This window comes from Peromyscus leucopus, chromosome 3, assembly GCF_004664715.2.
Source record: "Peromyscus leucopus breed LL Stock chromosome 3, UCI_PerLeu_2.1, whole genome shotgun sequence".
Lineage (NCBI taxonomy): Eukaryota > Metazoa > Chordata > Mammalia > Rodentia > Cricetidae > Peromyscus > Peromyscus leucopus.
This window is the reverse complement of record NC_051065.1, coordinates 93,258,233-93,279,577: the sequence shown is the minus strand read 5'-3', so window position 1 is coordinate 93,279,577 and position 21,345 is coordinate 93,258,233. Positions and strand designations below refer to the sequence as shown.

General features: G+C 39.9%; 1 protein-coding gene across 1 annotated transcript in view; it reads left to right on the top strand.

The window, feature by feature from the left end:
• Ctnna2 (catenin alpha 2) overlaps window positions 1-21,345 on the top strand; it is a 1,102,240-nt gene that overhangs the window by 997,006 nt on the left and 83,889 nt on the right. Inside the window, 3 exon segments of the mRNA XM_028871390.2 lie at window positions 3,123-3,215; window positions 4,233-4,389; window positions 13,951-14,151. Of these exon segments, the coding sequence (XP_028727223.1) occupies window positions 3,123-3,215; window positions 4,233-4,389; window positions 13,951-14,151 (451 nt within the window).

Sequence of the window (21,345 nt, the reverse complement as noted above, 5' to 3'; positions counted from 1 at the left end):
ACTTAGGCAGCCAGTCATCTTGCAGCCACAAGCAAAAGACACTGAATGCCTGTGCTCAGCTAGTTTTCTCTGATCCCCTGGAAGGTGCATCCCCAGGGCTGCCACCCATACTTAGAGTGAGTTTTTCTACTCCAATTAAACTAATCTAGATAATTCTTCACTCCTGTGCTCAGAGACTGACCCAGTCTCAGTAATCCTCACAGATGGGCCTGGTTGCTTGTTTCCTAGGTGATACAAGATCCTGTCAAGTTGACAATCAACACTAACTCTCACCGTGCCCTTCCATGAGAAACACCATCTGGTTCTTGTTTCCTTCTCTCTTTTTCTTATAGCCATTCAGAAATCAGAACTATTATTTCCTTGACTTTTTTAGGAAATGCAAGAGAATATTAACCCAGTCTTGTTTTCAGGAATACTTTAATTTTCATGTTGGTGTCATACAGCACTCTTTAACTATCCACTCTTAGAAAAATGTGACATTAAGTCTGTCTCACATACCAAAGAAAGATGATACAGAACAATAAAATAAAACCAGTATTTCATGGTATAAACAGTTGTTCAACATCAATATAGAAAGAATTCAATTAAAGATTAAAAGACCAAATTTAAATAAATATGTATCAAAAATTGCCCACACTATTCTGATTTTTCTTGAGCTACTATGAATAAGGAGGGCTGCATTTGGGGTTCACAACAGGAACTATAATGTATGTAGGAGCTATTGTTTAATACCATAGGGTGGGTAAACACTGATTAGAAGGTATGGTGAAATTTGTTTAGTCAAATGATCATAACTCAATTTTGAGTACCTCCCATGGAAATCATATCCCAAATCATTGTACACAGCAACTTCTACACACTCATGTTAACAGTTATTTTTTAATGATTTAGTTGACACATATGGAAGACCTGTATTGGGTACTGAATTAGTCACTGGGAATGTTCAAGGAATAAACATACAAAAAATTCTGGAAGCTGGAGACATGGTTTAGCCTGTAAAAACTTGTACTGCTCTTTGAGAGAACTATTGGTGAAATTATTAAGGCCACTCCGCATAGTTAAAAGGGAGGTTTATTAGTGGCGTAACTTATAAACAAAGGGATAGGTATGTCGCAGGGTCTGGGGAAGATGTAGCACAGTCAGGTGGTGTTCTCTGGAGAACTCTGCTCAGTCTACCTCTAGCGTCCAGGGTCCAGGAACTAAGAAAGTGAGGTGCATCTGGATCTCAGGTCTTCAAGGCCCTTCCTTTGCCCTGCCTTGTAGGCATGACAGTTACCAAAGCCTCAATGTGGGTTGGAACTTCCAGATCAAAGCTGGAATGGCTACCCACTACAGAGAACCCAAGTTTGGTCCTCAACACTGACATAGGATGTCTAGGAACTGCCTGTAACTCCACTCATAGGGGGATCTGATACCTCTGGCTTCTGCAGGTACATGCACTCATGTGCACACACCCACATGCAGATGTACTACATACTCATAATTAAAAATAAAATAATTCTTTGAAAAGCATACAATAATAACAATACTTACCAAAATTCAGACAGAATAGAAACCATGAAATACAGCCAAAAGAAAATGAAATTGGGAGACCTCAGTATTAGCCCCTGTGTCACCTCTCAAAAGCGCTTGGTGTCCTTTGCTGTGAGTGAATATGAGGCACCATTGTCTTTTCTCGAACTTATTTTAAAAACTAAGTGTAATAGGGAAGGCCATCAGAAGAATTTTAAATATGGGTGACAAAAAACTAGAAGACAATATTTGTAACTCATTGGAGCTGTAATTTTGGCAGCTTGTATTCTCATTGTAATGGACATAAAATATCCCCCATCTTTCTTACCAATCTTCAAAAAACAATTCTCACCCTGATGATGCATTGAGGTCGTCCTGGAAAGTATTCCTACTTCATCATCCAAGTGTTTCCAGGTACTGATTAAGGCAACATCCCTCTGCCTGTGGAGAACTCACAGAGCTGCTTAGAGGTTAAGCCTCTCTCCATTCCAGTGCTACACTCCACCCACTTTCCTGCACTGCCCACCTCAGGTTTCCTCCACCTTAGGAATTATCTAAACGTGCAGTTCATTTTAGTTTCTTTGATCATTAGGGCATCTGCCAGGGAAGCAGACTATTTTAGAAACCAGAGACACCCTGTGTACAAAATGCCTGTGGCCGAGAGGTGCCAGGGGACTGTCCCTCTGCTAGTCACTTCTTCTGCTTGTCCTGCTCCCAACCCTCACTGCCCATCTCCTCCCTTTTAGCCTCTCTAATCCTCAATCTCCTGACTTCTTGACAGCAGCCTGATGGGATGGATCAGAGTTTTAATGGCAGCTTTGTGTACTGTTGACCTTGGCCAATCAATCTGACCTTGTATTACCAAGTCTTACTCTGTCCTTGTATTACCAAGTCCTACTCCTTGATGAGAGAGAGAGAAAAAAAAAGTAACCAAAATAGGGCTGCTTGTTCTGGGAAGTTGAAATTTGTTTGTTTTGTTTTTAGCTGTTTTGGGTTGTTTAATGTTCTTGAAAAACCAAATGCATATTCTTTTATGATAGAGTTGGGCTATATAGTTTTCTATGAATCCCACCAGTCATATAGTCCTTCCATATATCAGTCTTACCTCCTCACGAAGGCATTGCATTGGCTGACTGGTATCTTTATACAGACATAGATTCCATTTGTAGAGAGCTCTAGCTCACCATGTGGTAAGTTCTTCAAATGCAAAACATCACATGTAGCATTTCTCTCATTGGAAAGAGTCAAGGATGGATGCAGCCAAGAGCGTAGTATTCTTTACCGAATGATGAGTCTTCAGGGCCTCATGAGAAAGTGAGCACAAATAAGGGCATTGCAAAGGAGAGAAATGTCCAAAGCACTTTATTTAAAAATATGCTTGTGTATGTTTGAGGATCTTGAATCAGTAGTTTCTTATTAGCAGACTGGTCTTCAGGTAGATATGCCTGAACTCACTAAGGAGTATCCCATGGTTTAGCACAGAATGATGGCCTTATTATACTGATGATGGGATGCTGGAAGTGAATGACATTTTTCTGAAAAGTACAAGTCACTCCTTTTCTTTCTCTTTCTTTCAACTCAGTTTCTCACTTGATTCTTCTTCCACACAGGTTGCCAATTTGGCCTGTTCTATCTCTAATAATGAGGAAGGAGTGAAGTTAGTCAGGATGGCAGCCACCCAGATTGACAGCCTGTGTCCCCAGGTAAGTGCCCTTTACTTGGCTTCCAATGTCCCTTTGTATTCTAAGAGTCATGGCCCTCTATACAAAACCCCTCTCTTTTTACTTGATCTCTCTCTCTCTCTCTCTCTCTCTCTCTCTCTCTCTCTCTCTCTCTCTCTCTCTCTCTCTCTCCAACTCTCTCTTTCTCCCTTTCTCCCTCCCTCTCATTAGTCCTGTTACACACTGTGGCAAGCAGGTATGTGCAATGCACATTCATGTTGAGTCCAAAGGTCCACTTCTATTATTCTCTATATTATTATTATTATGTGTTTTTATCAAATGTCTCTTAGTAGATCTGAAGTTCATGGATTTAGTTAGGCTAGCTGATCACTGTGCCTCAGAGATCCACTTTCTGCTGCACCCTGCCAGCTTGGGTTAAATAGATATGTTCTGCCACTCCTGGTTTTTCACGTGTTCTAGGCATCCAAACTTAGGTGTTTGTGGAAATCACTTTGCTCACCATGCCATCTCCTTAGCCACTTTCAGCTCCATTATGTTCTAACTGGAATATGTTAACTGTCAACCCAGAAGCATTTAAAGTTTTACCTTTCTCGAAAAGAAATTCCAACCACTCAGTGTATTCAGGACTGCAGTAGCAATTATCATCATTTGCACTCATATTGACTCCATTCTGTTTGTTTGGGGTTATGGTTTAAATGTTCTACATCTATTTACCTTATCTCAATAAGTAAATTATAGGCTTGCACATGAAGAAAGCAAGGGATATATTTCTCGCACATCTGTGCTAAGAAAATTAGACTTGTCCAGCAAATACTTTTTGAAGTCTGAGGCTAATTACTGTATCTTCAAAAGAAGCAACAAAATGTAATTGTGACAAAAAGGAAAAACTTCCTTTTTCAAGTTTCTGATTGTGCTGAACACTGACAACTCATTTATCTGCAGTAACTTCAAGGTCTGGGGTTTCAACTTGTGCTTTGACCGGTTTCTCTCCCTTCTAAAGAATGTGATCATCACGTCCCCGTGTGTTCTAACCCACAGGTCATCAATGCTGCCCTCACCCTGGCTGCCCGGCCACAGAGCAAAGTTGCTCAGGACAACATGGATGTCTTCAAAGACCAGTGGGAAAAGCAGGTCCGAGTGCTGACTGAGGCTGTGGATGACATCACCTCAGTGGATGACTTCCTCTCTGTCTCAGGTAGTCACCTGCAGGTCCCTTACCAGAGAGCTGGAGGGAGCTGACAAGATAAGAAATATCTCAGCAATGATATGGGTCTGTGATTTAAGGCCTGTCTTTGGCCTTTGAGTTTTCAATCATCCCAGCAAATGTGATTACAACACGCTCTTGAAAAAATTTTTAGCTCAAGACACCGAGTCAGGGCATTTGAGGGAAAAACTATAACTTTCTGATGACTATCTCAGAACCTGAACAGATTGTAACAAAGAGGCTTACAGTCCATTTTAGATTTTGCATTTCTTGTTAAGCAGGATGGATTTTCAGCACATCTAAATTACCCATATACTTGGATTGGTTAATTCACTTGACTTATGCCTTAAAATAGACAATCACTTATTCTGATATAGGTATGTGAAAAAATTCTAGTTGTCTATGTAATACAACCTGGAATTACCTGGAGAGTCTCCATGGGGGGTTGACTACATTTGGTTGTCCTGTGGCCATGTCTATGGGGAATTGTCCTATATTAATTGATGTGGTAATGTCCAGCCCACTGTGGGCGGCACACTTCCCTATCTTGTACTGTATAAGAGTGGAAAACTTGAGCTGAACACAAGTAAGCAAATCAGGATGTGTGCATCTATTTCCTTCTGCTCTTGATCATTGCTTGTGACTAGTTTGATACATTCCCGCCTTGACTTCCCCACAATGATGAACTGTATCCTAGAGCTGTAATCTGAAATAAGTCCCATTGTCCCCAAGTTGCTTTTGTCAGAGTATCTTATCATAACAACAGAAATAAAACTAGAACAGAAATTTTTGCTAGTGAAGGCTTGTGATGAGACAGGTAGCCTCATGATGAACCCTGTAAGTCACACTGCTTTGCCTATATACTTGGAAGGATGTATAACGAATGGAGTGAAAGAACACAGAGGTACTCACCACTGTAATTGCAACTTTCTTCTCTATGAACATGATCAGGCTGGAGGAGGCTAGAAAATCCCGATGATGATGAAGACATTCTGACTTTCAGTGAACTTCATCAGTGCCATATTGAGATTTGGCTACCTGCCAGCAAGTGGGCATTATTCCAAAGAGCTTTATGACCAAACATGTTTAGCTCCAGTTCATCTGGACAGGTCTCAATGGGGAGGAGTTCATGGCAAACAACATCCTTGATTATAAGGTGTTGAAAAAAAATCAAGTAATCCTTGAAAATTCGAATTGAACAGGTGTTGGTTCTCCCCACAGGTATTTGGAAGTCATACCCATCAGCTCACACAGGACTTGCCACAGCTTGACCTGCTTGGGGGGTGTGGTTCTAAGTCCTGACAGAGGCAATTCTCTCATTGATGAGAGGCAGGCCACCAGGACCCATGACTATAGCTGTGGAGATGACTCGGCAGAGGCTGCTGTGCTTATGCTTGGCTATTTTCCCTTCTTGTATACTTTCCATTTCATGAAGAAACTGAATCTCCACTGCAGGCTGTGTTAAAGGTTTGTCTGAGCCCAATGTAGTCTATAGATCTATAGATCTAATGGGCAATTGAAAAGTCCAGTTTTCAATGATGGACAGCAAGACAAGGCAGAGGGGAAAACAAGATAACACATGTTCCGAGTCTCTAATTTGCCTGGCTCTCTCCTGTTTTCTTTAACTCTTACCAAAATCCTATAAAGAAGGTACAAATATTTCTAAGTGTTCCTTTGACAAAAGTAAGTCATTGAGGGGGGTAGACAGCTCTAAAAACATGGCATTAAAATCCAGACTGTCCTCTTTGCAGAAAATATACAGTGTTCTCAATAAATCTGGGAAGAATGGAAATTTCTTTCTTTCTTTCTTGTATGCTTTTTCACTTTCACTTCAGCTCCTTTTCCAGCTGTAGGTTCATCATTCAAGTTTCCAGTCTCTTGCCTTCTTCATAAGCTTGCCTTGTGTTGCTGGAGGGCTTCTCTCCAGGTTCCCCAAGCCCCGCAGTCCCACAATCCACTTATAAAATAATCACTCAGACGCTTATATCACTTATAAACTGTATGGCCATGGCAGGCTTCTTGCTAACTGTTCTTTTATCTTATATTAACCCATTTCTATAAATCTATACCTTGCCACGTGGCTGGTGGCTTACCAGAGTCTCTACATGCTGCTTCTCCTGGCGGTGGCTGCAGTGTCTCTCCCCCAGCCTTCCGCTTCCCAGAATTCTCCTCTCTCCTTGTCCCACCTACCTCCTGCCTGGTCATTGGCCATCAGTGTTTTATTTATATAGAGTGATATCCACAGCAGCCTTGTTTTTCATTCCTTAGGCACTTGGCTTTGGATGATATCTTAAAGTAGCTGTTCATTTAAAATAGCCCCCTTTCTAGGGTATAACCGATTAAAGGACACAACACGTCACCATCCCTAAAGCTTTTGTTTGCTGATGGTTGAGCCCTAACATTGTAGCTGTCACTTTCCACACACGTCTCATCTAATGTGCTGAGAGTTATTAAGGGAGGAATGTTGACAATCAGAGTTGTGTGCTGGAGGATGTAAACGTAGCCAGCCACTAATGCTGGCTTTGGTTACTACTTATTTTCTAGTTTTTTGTTTTGTTTTGTTTTGTTTTGTTTTTCGCCCAACAATGACTATCCAGTAAGAGTCCGGAGGCTTCCCACCCAGTCTCAGCTCACACACCACAATCCTGACACACTTTGGAAAACTTCCTGTGAACTGCCTACATATCAGTAGGAAGTATTTATCCACTACCCTGTCCAGAGAGGCAACATTTGAGAACTCAAAAGTTCCCCCAACTTATCCTTTTCTTCAAATATGTGTCCAAAATTTTGTAAGGGTGAGAGAAGCAAGGCTTTGGAAGGGGAGTGTCTTATCTCAGTCTTTGTGAATAGCACCAAGCTTTCCTTAATTTTCTTCCCCTGAGGCCTGCCTCTTTGCCACCTTTCTTCCTGCCATTCCTTTGTACATCTCATTATTACTTCGAACAAGAAAAAGCTTTGGCTCCTGCTGATAACACCGTGCGGTCCAACCCTAGTGGTACAAATGCTGCTGCATGCCACGACAGGAAAATGAACAGGCACTGTCAGGGAGCCAGGTTGGCAGAGCCTGCTGGAGCATGCCTGTTGAGTCGACAATCAGGCAGCAGGCACCTTTCTGTAGACAGAGCTCGACAAACACACACGACCCACTCTGTTCATGCTGATAGACTTCAGACACAGCCAGATATTTGGGGAAACTACTTCCCATCTCCTCTCTGTGTTGGAGTCAAACATTTGCATTGGTAAATTGCAGGTTTGGCCTAGGACATACTTCAGAATTATATCAATGGCATTTTGTGTATCAGTTTCTTCTTAAGGGAGTATCCTGGCAGGAAATTCTATATAAAAACCAATACACATACTCACATACACACTCACACTCATACACATACTCAAACACATGTATTTAACATGCATACTCACATACTCATACATATACATACCTTAATGCACATATACAAATACATACTTAAACATACATGTACATATGCATGCATATACACCCACAAATACATAGACACCTTCATTTGGAATGACTATAGTTTTTTTTTAATTCCACACTAAATGAATTCATACATCTGAATGTATAATTTGTTCATAGAGAACACCACCAGTTTGGAGAGCAATGATGCTGGCAATTAGAATTACGGGAGCACCATGTTCGGCTGTAGTCTAGGTTCATAGAACTGTGAAATGGCTGTATTAGAACATTTCAACCTTTCTCACTGGGCAAAAAGTACCACTTTTCATAGTTCCTGAGAATGAATGCCTTGGCATTAACTGTGCGACAGTTTAATTCTTAGGTTTGGCTCACAAAATTGTAGAGAGCTAAGATTTGTAAAAAGCCATTAATCCCATAATGTCCAAGACTTTTATTTTGTTTGCCTTTCCTTCTTCCTCCTCCTATTAAAAACCAAAACCAGCAAAATGAACGAAACTGTAGGATCCTGAGTTTGTTTTCTTTGAAGATATCCGTTCCGTAACTGGTTTTGAATAAGAATCTCAAAATAAGCTTTGTGGTTCCTACATTTGTTTGTTTGTTTGTTTTTTGGTTGTCATTGATTTTGCTTTGTTAAGTAACAAAATTACATCTTTTCTAAACGAGTAAAGGTTGCAAAAATCCAAGAGAGCATGTCATACAACTTGTTACAAACACATGTTTTTGGTATTTACATTTAACTGTGCCTGACAATGAGTGCAGCAGCCATGTACATGAGAATTTTTCTTCACTAAGCCACCTAAGCCACCTGCAGACCTCAAGTGCCTTATTAACTCTGTCACCCCTGCTCTTTTCTATTCACAACAGTATTTCTCAGCTTCCTTCAGGAGTTGTTTCTCTGCCAACTATTTTAGGATAAAAGTACATGGTGGATCTATTCCCTGAATGGGCCTGTTGACTTACCACTCTTCCTTGAGTACACGCTATATTCATTCTCTTGGCAAAAATTCAAAGCTGAATCACATGTGGCTTCTGCTTTCAAAGAATTCAGCACCCTCCTTGATGTATGTGAGGTGGATGTGATTCCAATCACACTGGTCTCTGGTGTAAGTATACAGAGTGTATAAGGAAGAAGTTATGCCAAAGTATCCAAGAATCCATGAAGACACTAAGAATTGCCTTTTGACCAAAAGGTTCATGTCAACATGGGCAGAGGCAGTTCCTTTCAAACACATTGCTGTCACTTAGATTTTCCAAAACACATATATATTTAAGATACTCTGAATCTTAGTGGTTTTTCCACACATATGCCATCAATTAGTATAATGCGATTATGAGAGAATTCTGATTGATTTTTACGTAATAGCCATTTGTAGTTGGAGGAAGGTTGAAAACAGCTAAGCAAACTTTTTTTTAACATTTTTAAAAACCTGAGTCTAGACTGGAGGTGTGCACCTCTAATCCTAGCACTGAGAAGCAGAGGAAGGTAAGTCTCTGTGAGTATAAGGCCAGCCTGGTCTACAGAGTGAGTTACAGGACAGCCAGAGCTACAAAGAGAGCCACTGTCTCAAAAAATAAAATAATTGATAATAAGTTACTTAATATATGGGAAATTAGGTAAAATAAAGTATTAATTATACTAATTTTGCTGATTATCTAATAAATAACCTGATTTTGTTGATTAAAGACATTTTTGTTGTAACAATTTTAAGCTAAGCTGCTTTCTTTCAAATGAGCAAAGCTTTATTTATAACAGTATGCTTTTTTTCCTCCTTGTATTTAATACATTAGATGCAACCTCTCAGTTTGGAAAATAATTAAGATTATTGTTTTTAAAACCTTTGATGTCATTATAATTTATTGGATCATAAATGGACTTTCTAGATTTTTTTTTGGAAAAGTATTAGTTCCAAAGAGATTAACAACATAATTAACAGCCTCCCTTGCTGTTGCAAAATACCATCTTTTCCAGTTGCACAGAATAGCAACAGCTAGCCTGTTCTTACACCTCCATGTCTCTTCCAGAAGTTTGTAAGTGTGAACACATGTTTTACACAGGAAGCCACTCCCAGTTGCTCCCTTTCAGGGGCCAGGACATTGTGTGATTATCTCAAGAAATCCATCTGCAGGAATGGAGGCTTATGACAGTCAGCTTTCTCTATTTAAAATACCCTATACTTTCCTATGAGTCAGCCTTTTCTTAAGGTGTCTGCTCAGGTGAGTTCACAGGATGCAGTCTGGATCCCAGGAAGGGATGTTTACCAGGAATTCCTTAATAAAAATAAAGCCTTTCTACATCTACATTTTTACAACCTTGCTTTGCTGTTTCACTCAAGAACATATCACCATTGTAAAAAATCACCATAAAAAAGCCTTTGTAAAGCTTAAGAAAACTGAATACTAGCCAGCTTTTATGGATACCTTTATCATTTTTTCCATTCTAACTTATACTTGAAGTTAAAGAACCAAAGAATGTAGAAATAAGAAACTGAGGGAAGGCAGGATAGCTCAACAGAAAAGGCTTTTGTTGCACAAGTCTGGTGACATGAGTTCAATCCTTAGAACCCATGTAAAGGTGGAAGGAGAGAATGACTCCACAGAGCTATCATCTGACCTCCACACACATGCTGTGGCTTGATTTGCCTCCCAGACATAATAATAATAATAATAATAAATATATTTAATACACTAAAATAGAAACAGGATGATTTGAGTGAGTGGGGAAATATGAGATTGAAATTAATGTTGTTTTGTGAATAGTAGATTATACCTAGCAGTTTCTGAAGCAGTCTCCTAAAGGAACACACACCTATCTCCAAGTGCTTACTTTTATTAAAATTATTTTTATTAAGATTTTTTCATACAATATATTTTGATTATGTTCCCCTCACTCCTCCCTAGCTCTCCTGCTTCCCTCCCACCAACTTCATGCACTCCCTCTTTCCCTAAAAAAAATAACACAAATAGGGCTGGAGAGATGGCTCAGCCGTTAAAGGCTAGGTTCACAACCAAAATATAAAAAATGACACAAATAAAAATAAAAACAAAAAACTAAGACAAAAAGTGCCTAAACAAATGAAACAAACAGCCACTCTCCTTTACATGCATAAAACATGGAGTCCATTTTGTATTGGCCAACTACTTCTAGTCATGGGGCCTGCCCTGGAATGTGGTTGATATGACCAGGTACACTCTGTTAGAGTAAACTGGTTTTTCCTTTGCCAGCGGTATCAATAGTAAGTAACTTCTCGGTTTCTGGGGGCCCCATGTCCATTTCCCCCTTGACAATCATGGACCCTGACTGACTCAAAACTGTAGAGGTCTTATGTGACCTGCTGCCACAGACCCTGTGTGTTCATGTGTGCTGTGTGCTTAGTGTAAGGAGAGTAGGCGAAATCTGCAATGGAGTCGGGGATTTTCCAGACACTGTTTTCAATTCTCCTATAGGAACTTAGAAATCAGAAGTAGCCATAGAAATTTTGTAAATTTGTAAAATTCAACCCTTCTACTAGTCATTGAATATGGTGGCTATAATTTTATAAGGTTGGCAGATTACTTAAGACAATAGACAAGCCAGTTCTATTGAAAGCATGTGCTTGTGCTTGTGCTTGTGCTGTGTGTGTGTGTGTGTGTGTGTGTGTGTGTGTGTATCTTAGTCTGCTCAGTGCTAGAACAGTATTATAAATCATGTTGCTTATTAACAATAGAAATCTGTTTCTCACAGTGTTGGAGGTTGAATTCCAAGATGAAGATTCCTTGGGAGAGCTGCCCCTTCATCTAAACTCAATTCACTACAGTTCCTCACAGTAGGAGGGGAGGTATCTCTCTGATCTATCTCTTAGAGGGGAAGTAATTCCACCACTGGGACTCAGCCCTCACCACTGGGTTACCTCCTAAAGTCCTTAGTTCTTAATGTTGGGACTCAGACAATTTGGTGACTTCATACAAGCCTGGAGGTACAGGCCGATAGTCCCACTTCTTAGGAGGCTAAGGCAAGAAGGTCCTGAGTTCTAAATGTACCTTGGACATAATGTAAGCTCAAGACCCTCAGGAACAACTTAGTGAAACATTTTATCAAAATTGAGAACTGAAAATAAAAGGCTTTGTGAATATAGTTAGAAATGAGCACTTGCTGCCCTAGGTTCAGTCTTTAGTACCATGAATAAATTAAAATTAAAAATATAAAATGTCCTTAAACTATTTTTCATATCCACTTTCTACAGCTTCTATTCAACCTTATTTTTTGTTTGTTTTCTTTTGTGTGTGTGTGTGTGTGTGTGTGTGTGTGTGTGTGTGTGGTGTGCCAAGGTAAACTTGTGGGGATCTGAGCATAATTTGCAGAAGTCACCTCTCTCCTTCCATCTTGTGGGTTTCAGGTATTGAATTAAGGCCATCGGGCTTTGTGGCAAGTAATTTAAGCAGGCTGCGACATCTCACTGACCCTACTTAGTTTTAAATGTAAATTAGAGCATCACAATAACGAACTGCTTAAATTTATGCTTGAAATTTCAATACACTGAGGCATGGGCATTCAGTCACTATAGTTACAGTTGCGTATGTGCCTGTGTATAATTTTCAGCTTGAAGTTATTTTCATTTTTCTTTAGAGCACTGAACTTTTGAGAATTTCCTTAGAATTATGAAAACTGTAAAAATACTCATAAGACATAATTAGAGTCTAACATTGGGCAAGGAAATGAAATGGGCCACTTGCTCTACTGTGCGAGTGTACGTCTCTGTACAGCAATAGTCAGTCAGCTTCCCTCCTGCCTGCTCGTCTCCTACTGTAGTTGTTGAAATGTGAATAGTGCTTGCCTTGACTGTAATCTGATGAAACACCACAGACTGAACTATATTTAATTCAAGGGAACTCTGTCATCTTTCCCCCTGAATCCCATTTTCTCTGTGACTGTACCTTCCATATGACATGACTTCCGAAGATGGACCAAATGGCTTGGCTTATCCTACCCTGTTTTTTAAATTATTCCTCAATAAGAAGATGGTCAAATATTCATACATCTAAAGCTTCAGCTCTTTTTAGGGAGAGATAATACTTGTAGGTCAGATTGACTTTTTGTTGGCTGTTATGACTCCTCATCCTCATTTTTATTTTATATGGACATTTATGTGCCTGATTGCATATACGTGCACTGTGAGTATTCAGGTGCCTACAAAGGCCAAAAGAGGATGTTGGATTCCCTGGAATTGGTGTTACTGATGGTTGTGACCCACTTAATATGGATGCTCTGAACAGAATCTGGGTTCCCTTCAAGAACAGCAAGCACTCTTAACTGCTGAGTCATCTCTCCAGCTCCTGTCATGACAACTCTTAAAAGACCCTCCCTGGGCAATAAGTTTTGCTCCTTGAAACAAAATAAGGGATTACTTTTTTATCAGTAGGTCTCAAAATAAGGGGTTCCCCACACCAACCCCATTAACATCTCTTGGGAAGTTCTTTGAAACTCACTGTCCTAGTTTGGTTTTCTATTTCTGTGATACAACCCCGAGCCAAACAATTCTTGGATAGAAAATGATTTATTTGGCTTACAAATCCTGATCCCAGTCCCTCCTTATGGGAAGTCAGGGCAAGAGTTCAAGGTAGGAACCTGGAGGCAGGAACCCAAGCAGAATCCATGAAGAAAGCTGCATGCTTGCTTGCCATGGCTTATTCTGTCTGCTTTCTTACAGAACCCCAAACCACCTTCCCAGGGGTTGTACTACTCAAGGTGGCCCAGGTCCTCCCACATCAACCATCAATCAGGAAAATGCTCCACAAAGTGCTCACTGTCCATTCCAATGGAGACAGTTCTCCCCTTGAGGCTCTCTCTACCTCCGAGTGTATTAAGTTAACAAAAACTAACCGGTACCACTACTGAGTCAGGAACTGGGAAGTTTTGCCAAAGCATCTGTGTAATAAAATCTCTGGCTGGTGCTCAGGTTTTACAACTACTATTGTAATTATTAGTGATGCCCTTTAAATACCATTTCATGTTATCACTTATGTAGTTGGATCTGCAAGGTGAGGACTCCTGGGAACTGTTGAAATAGTTTTCGATTAGTCATTAGATTGTGAATAGCACAAGGTCATATAAATGTGTGTGTGTGTCCTTTTCACAGAAAATCACATCTTGGAGGATGTGAACAAATGTGTGATTGCCCTCCAAGAGGGGGACGTGGATACACTGGACCGAACAGCTGGGGCCATACGGGGCCGGGCAGCACGGGTCATTCACATCATCAATGCAGAGATGGAGAACTATGAAGCTGGGGTATATACTGAGAAGGTACTGGAAGCCACAAAATTGCTTTCAGAAACAGGTAAGTATGGATGCTACTGCTGTTCCAAATGTCAATGCTATGGTTGATTTCAATATCTGAACAAACAATAGTTACATTTTCTTCTACAGTCCTTGAAGCTTCTAATTTTTATCTATCATGGGAGGTGTGGAAAAATGTAAATGTTCATGTTTCTTGAGTTTGGATTTGAATAACAGGAGAAAAATAATTTTATTACATTCTTTCTCTCTGTATATCACTTTGTCATTTTCAAGTATAATATTCTTTGATTTTCACAAGAATTTTAAGAAATAAGCAGAGAAATTTTGATTTTTCTAAATTACAGATGAGAAAGTAGAAGTTTGAACCTGATAAAGGACAGGAATATGATCTCAAAGCTACACAAAAGTTTAGATCTGGTTGGAGGTTGGTTTAAGTGTGAATTTATAAGCATATCTTCATCAGTTTCTAGAGAGAATTGAACCTGAAGAACGTGGGATAACCAAAGGGAATCACAGAGGCTCTACACAGTGGTCCTCAACCTTCATAATGCTGCAACCCTTTAATATAATTCCTCATGCTGTGGTGATCCCCAACCATAAAATTCTTTTATTTCTACTTCATAACTATAATTTTGCTACTGTTATGAATCATAAAGTAAATATCTGATATGGAGGATAGCTGATATGTGACCTCCAAAGAGTCATAACTCACAGGTTGAGAACTGTTGCTCTGGGAACCTGGATGTGAGGTACTCAGAGAAACCTGTCAGTGCTCCTTAAAGGGATTAGACTTTAATGTCTACCCGGGCTTGAATGTGCTCATTCAGGTCATGTTCTATCCACTGGGGACTTGTTGCTCATGTGATGTGGCTTGTGCACCTGGGTCCTAGAAACCTGACTGGGAGTGGCAGGAGATTAAGAATATTATATACAGCATGAATGGGGAGGCAGGTTTGTTAGGCTGTGTTGTAGAGGTGTCTCTGTAGGGGGTCATGATCATGTAATCATCTCTGATTGAAGCTGCAGTTGCTACTTCTCGAATATGCTGTTTTTACCTAAAGGTCAACCATTTATCAACATCCATACTCAGAACAGGGAAAGGTCTTGCCATTACACTGAGCTTAACTTTAGAAGGTCTCACCATTCCCTTGAGCCTGAGGCAGGGGTGACATGGCCGTGCTCATGTCAATAATCCATATTCACTTAGTACTTCATCCACTCTCCACAGGAAGGAGCAATTACTTCTAGAGTCTTGTAGCTCTCTGGTCTATCACTGAGTTAGCGAGACACTCTATAACTTTGAAGAATGTATCAAAGAATGTGTGTGTGTGTGTGTGTGTGAGAGAGAGAGAGAGAGAGAGAGAGAAAGAGAGAGAGAGAGAGAGAGAGAGAGAGAGAGAATCTTTGTTATTGATTAATGGCAGATGTCAGACACTTAAGTACTTCATCCCTTGCCTTTTTGTTTGTATGTTGAGGGGTTGGAATGTCCAGGAAATGAGAGAAAACTAGAGGAAAGAAAAAAGAGAAATCTGTGCTTTGTATGGAGCTAAGAATGAGTACTGAATTGGGTCAAATGTATCCACACAATCTTTCTCTCCCAACCCCAGTGAGAGCCCTACCTGGAAGTTTACATATCGGCTTTGGACACAATCAGGCATTTAAAATAGATATGTCTGAAGGGTGATACAGTCCTGTGTTCCAAAGTGGTGAATGACATCAGTAGAAATCTGTTCTAATTTTGCATAGAAAAACATTATTATAAAAAAAAAGTGTTAGCCTAGCAGCATTAAGAAAAACAAACAAACAAACAAAAAACACATTCTCTTACATTTTGTGGACTTTGTCTTCACCCAGTTGTTTGTTTCTCTAGCTGTGCAGAAGATTTTTTAGGTTCATGAAGTTCCACTTGTCAATTATTAGCCTTAATTCTACGTCTGAGATGGGCAGAGCACATTGGAGCTGAAGAAAGGATATGTGGGTGGGTTATGTCCAGAGGTTGGAAATGGCTTGGGTGGAATGAAGTCAGGTAAATGAATTGCACTGGGCTAGTGTGCAGGTTGTACCTTCTGATTCAAGCTTAGAAAGTGGGAATAGATATAGCTGATTGGGAAGGTTGGGTGTGGTATGGGAGGGGACCTGTGGATTGAGGGATAGGTAAGAAGAACTCTGGCAGAAGCCTAGAGCTAGGTTGTAGTTCAGCCAGAGAAGGATGCCATGCTAGGCTGAAGCACTGGGCGTGGGGCCATTTCTCAATCTGTTGGGTTGGGGAGAAGGTGTGAATGGGAAAGGTCAAGGAGATGTTCTAAGATAGACCCTGGAGAAGGGTGTAGGGGATCCAGCTGGGTGAAGACATTGAATACTGCACAGTGGACAGTGGCAGTTCAGGCAGGTCCTGGTGGAAGTCAGTTTTGTTTTTTTTTTTTAAGTTCTCTGAGAGTTATATACGGTGTGCTTTGATAATATCTAGCACCCAGGTTTTCCAAGATTTACCCCCCTTACCTACCCAACTTTGTGCCCCAAAACCAAACAAACAAAAGAAAACCACATAAATTTCTCCTGCCCAAATATTCTTGGATGTGTGGTCTTCCAATGGAACTTACCAGGGCTATACTCTTAGAGAAAACTGTCTCTCCCTCTTCCAGCTGCTAACACTTACCAATAGCTTCACAGCTAGGGTTGGAAGTTCATGTCCATCTCCCCTCTCCATGTTGAGATTTGGTTTGGCTTAGAACTGCACAAGTTGTCATAACTGCTGTGAGTTCATGTTTGCAGCTGCCCTGTTGTGTTCAGAAAATGACGCTTCTTACACTTTTCACCATCTCTGGCTCAGACACACTCTTTCTTTTGTTTAGATTTGACTACTTATCTTTATGAGGTTATTGGAGTTCACCCTGAAGGTCCATTGGTTTTGTGAAGAGCATAAAGAGGTAGTAAGGTGACACTGAGGGGAATAGAGGAGGAGAGGTGGCACTCATCAGTGAAGACAGGGAGAGGTTCAAGGCTGGGGAGATGACTATGAAGAAAGTGCCATTTAAGAATTTAAAACTGAACTTGCATCCTCACCACTCATGTAAACACTGGGGATGCAGTTGTGTGCATTAGTAATCTCAGCACCAAGGGAGTAGAGATAGGAGGATCACTGGGCTCCGTGGTCAGCCAGTCTGGTCTAACTGGTGACCCTGAGACATGCTGTCCATCCAGCATAGTCTAACTGATGAGATCCAGGTTCAGTCAGAGACGCTGTTTCCAAAAAAAAAAAAAAAAAAAAAAAAAAAAACAACAACAACAAACAAGATATATAGTGATTGAGGAAGACATCTGACATCAACTTCTGGTCTCCACACAAACTGCATAAGCATCCACACATGTACAAATACACACACACACACACACACACACACACACACACACACACACACAGGAACCAAATTGCCATGTGTAGTTTTATGCTTTGTTTGTTGTCTTGGCACATCTACCTGTTCTGGCTAGGATTAGTTATTTGGTGTGGTTTTGTTAGATTTGTGACCCTTAGTTAGAAGACCTTATGTAGCAGATACTCTTTTGGCCTGAACAAATAATTCTCTCTTCGGGATTGGTGGCAGAATCTTCTGTGCATCATAGAGTGGCCAACAGAATCCCTGGAAGCCACTCTCTAGATTCTGAGAACATCACATCAAATTCTGATAGACAAAATATCTTTAGGCATTGCCAGGTATCCTGTGGTGGGGTTAGATTAGGCAAAACAATATTAATCATGATCCACTACCCCAAGGTAGAGAAATATTCCTTGACAGGGACAGATATGAATGGGTTAAAATGAAATTTCTCACTGTAGGCACAGGGTATGAAGAGTGTTGTGATATGGGGTATGTGAGAAAAAAGATTTTATTAAAGGATAGAGTTTTCAGAAGATCTTGACCAAACCAGATATGGCTAGATGAAGTGTTCACAAATGTGGACCAGTCAGTTTATACATATGAATGAATGTGGGGGCACTTGGGTGTAAGGAGAGACTCCCACTGTGCTACCCAACTGCTTTCACTAAATGCCTCGGAAATTGAGGGGTACCCCACAAGTGACAGAACTATCTGTAGTTTATTTTCTGTGAATTATTTCTCTTCCTCAGCAATGCCAGTGCCTCAGCTTAAAAGTAATTTCTGTGTTGTTATGAACACTGAGTTAAATTTAAGAAAATAATTTTGCGTATGATAAAATTGTAGTGCTTCATTACATCCAAATTTACCTATTTCTGATGAAACTAATCTAGGTTGATGAAAACACAATAAAATAGACCTGCAGCAGGCCCATTAAATACTTACATGGCATATTTCCTGGGCCGTTCAATAAAACCTGAATTATAACAAATTGCCAACAGCTTGGTAGTGAGTGCATGCTTGGCCAGACTCATCTCCTGAGTTCTGATTTCCACAGGCAGGTTGCTACAGGAGGCGCAGGGGGCAGAAGTGCCCCAGTGATAGTGTATTTAGTTATGAGCAGAGTAACTCCTTCCACGCTGATCAGATTATCTTAAAATTTGTGAAAATGATAGATGATACAAGTTTATGAGAATGTGTTGGGAACATGTATGTGATGGAGTTAAGATAGCTTAGGATGTCTGACAGATGTGTCTTGTTTAGAGGTGGTATGAGACAGACAGACAGACAGAGACAGAGGCACAGAGTGACACATAGAAAGAAACAGACACAGAGACACACAGAGAGAGGTACAGAGAGACAGAGGCAGAAACACAGAGACACAGAAAGACAGAGGAGATTGAGAGATTTTTTTTTTTCATTTTAGGTGTCCAATCCAGGGCCATGTGCACAATGACAAATGCCGTATGGCTGATCTATTTCTGTTTTTCCTATCCCCACAGACAGTAAATGATAACTCCATTTTACTGATCATATTGGATGAAGAGATTAAAATTCTATTATTTTGGAGGATATGTGGGTTAGAGTGATAGCATAATATAATCCCATGACTTATAACTAAAGTTAAATAGTAGAAGGAGGAAATAGAAAGAGGAAGGGGATGAAGAGGAGGATGCAAGAGAATGTAATGGGGGTAAATATGGTCAAAGTACAGTATGGGAGTGTATGAAAATGCTGTGATACCCAATATTATGTACTAATAATGCTTAAACTTAATAATATGTAAGTTTCTGGCACAATACTATATGCTTTCCATAAAAAATGTAAAAGGCCCAGCAAATAGCACCCAAACTAGAAATCATATTGAAGAATCTATTATTCATTTGGACCATTTAATGCAGTAGAATAGATTCAGTGTGAGACTCATAAAAAGTCAAGCACCTGGCTGCTGCCCACTGACTTCAACTCTAAACAAATCTATTAATGCCCCCAGGACTGAGTTTTCTGTGTTGTCTAATGTTTTATCATTTGGGTGTGGTTAGTATTACTTAGCTTGGAAAAAGTTCAGTGTTGTCCATGCCTTCTGAGTGCAATCACCCGGAACAATCCCTAATAAATCTTCTGTTTAAACCTTCTGTCCCTTCTGGATGAGAGTCTCTTCATTCTCCCAGCAAAACACATCCACACATCTCCCACTATTGTCCCTGTAATGTTCTGTATTTCCTCCTCCTCCTCAACATCTGCTTATTGAACATATCCTTTAATATCTAACTTTAGTCTCAGCTAGATACAACAGAGAACTTCACCAGTGAATGCCCTCACATTAAGTATGTGCTCTTCAGGGTAAAGGGCACACTTAGACAGCATTCAGTTCTGAGAAGCAGGTCCTTCTATGTATATCCACTGCTTGTGATGGACTTATCACATAACTACTAGTATATATCTATATCTATAGATCTATATAATCTATGTATAAATGTAAATACATATATGACTGTAAGTATGCATACAAATGCATTATATAGATATACACACATTTATTATTAGGATGTTGAACTTCTTTTGTGTGGAAAAGAATATAGTCTACCGGCATCCCCATTCTCACAGCTCCAAATTTCCAGATGTAGACTTTGTTTCTTTCAGTTTCAACATATCAATGGAAAGTAATCTTATTGCCATTTTAGACACATTTAGTGGGATTATGTTTTATGATTGGACTGAATTGGGTGACCTGCCTTATCCCTGTAGCTGGATTTTAGCAGGATGAAGCACAGAAACAAGTCAATTTCAGAATAAGTTGGAAAGGGTAGCTTATTGGAAAGGCAGAAATAAGAGGGAAGACCATTAAAATGTAAGTCAGTTCTCCATAGGTGACCTTGAAATTAGGTTATGAAAGTAATGGATTTCAACAGCAGCGTTTATGGCTGAGATTGCTCAGCCTGGACATCCTAATATATTTTAAATGTGTTTTAATGTAATCCTTACTATTGGTGTAAAGCATTTTATTCCTTCCTGAAAGGTCAAACGATGATGATATGGAGTAAATGTGTTACTTGAAGGTAGCTTTAGTATTTGTGATGGCGAGAAATCAGAAATATGGAAAGAAAAGAAAAGTTTAATCATTTGATAATCCTTAAAGGGGCAATGTGTGGTTTGTCTTGTTACCTTTCCCATATAACAGATACCTTCATGCTGAACATATCAAAGAAATTTGATTGATGGGTGTTTTTTGGCTTTTAAAAACATATTTTGTGCATACAGCACATTGATAAATGTCAGAGGTCTACTTACAGGAGTTGGTTCTCTCTACCATGTGAGTCCTGGGGTATAATAGTTTCTCTCAACCTAAACACACCTGGGAAGACATAATGTCAGTTGAGGAATTTCTTCTACTACTTTTGCCTGTTGGCATATTTGTAGGGGCATTTTCTTGATAGTTGATTGATGTTAAAGGGCCCAACCCATGGTGGGCAGTACTATTCTTGTGCAGGTGAGTGAGAGTATTTCAAAAAACTAGCTGAGCACACTAGGAGAAGCAAAGCAGTAAGAACTATTCTTCCATGGTCTCAACTTGAGCTCTTGCCTTGACTTCCCTCGATGGTGAACTATAAAATGTAAGCTAAAACAAACGCCTTTGTCCTTAAGTTGCTTTTGTTCAGAGTTTTTATCCCAGCAACAGGAAATCAAACTAGAATATAGGGCTGAACTCAGGTTGTCAGGATTTTGTGGCAATGGCCTTCTAACTGCTTTATTGTTCGTTAATCTAAAAATGTATATCTATTACTTTATCTTGAAAATAAATATTGGGTTTAGTGTGTGTGTGTGTGTGTGTGTGTGTGTGTGTGTGTGTGTGTGTGTGT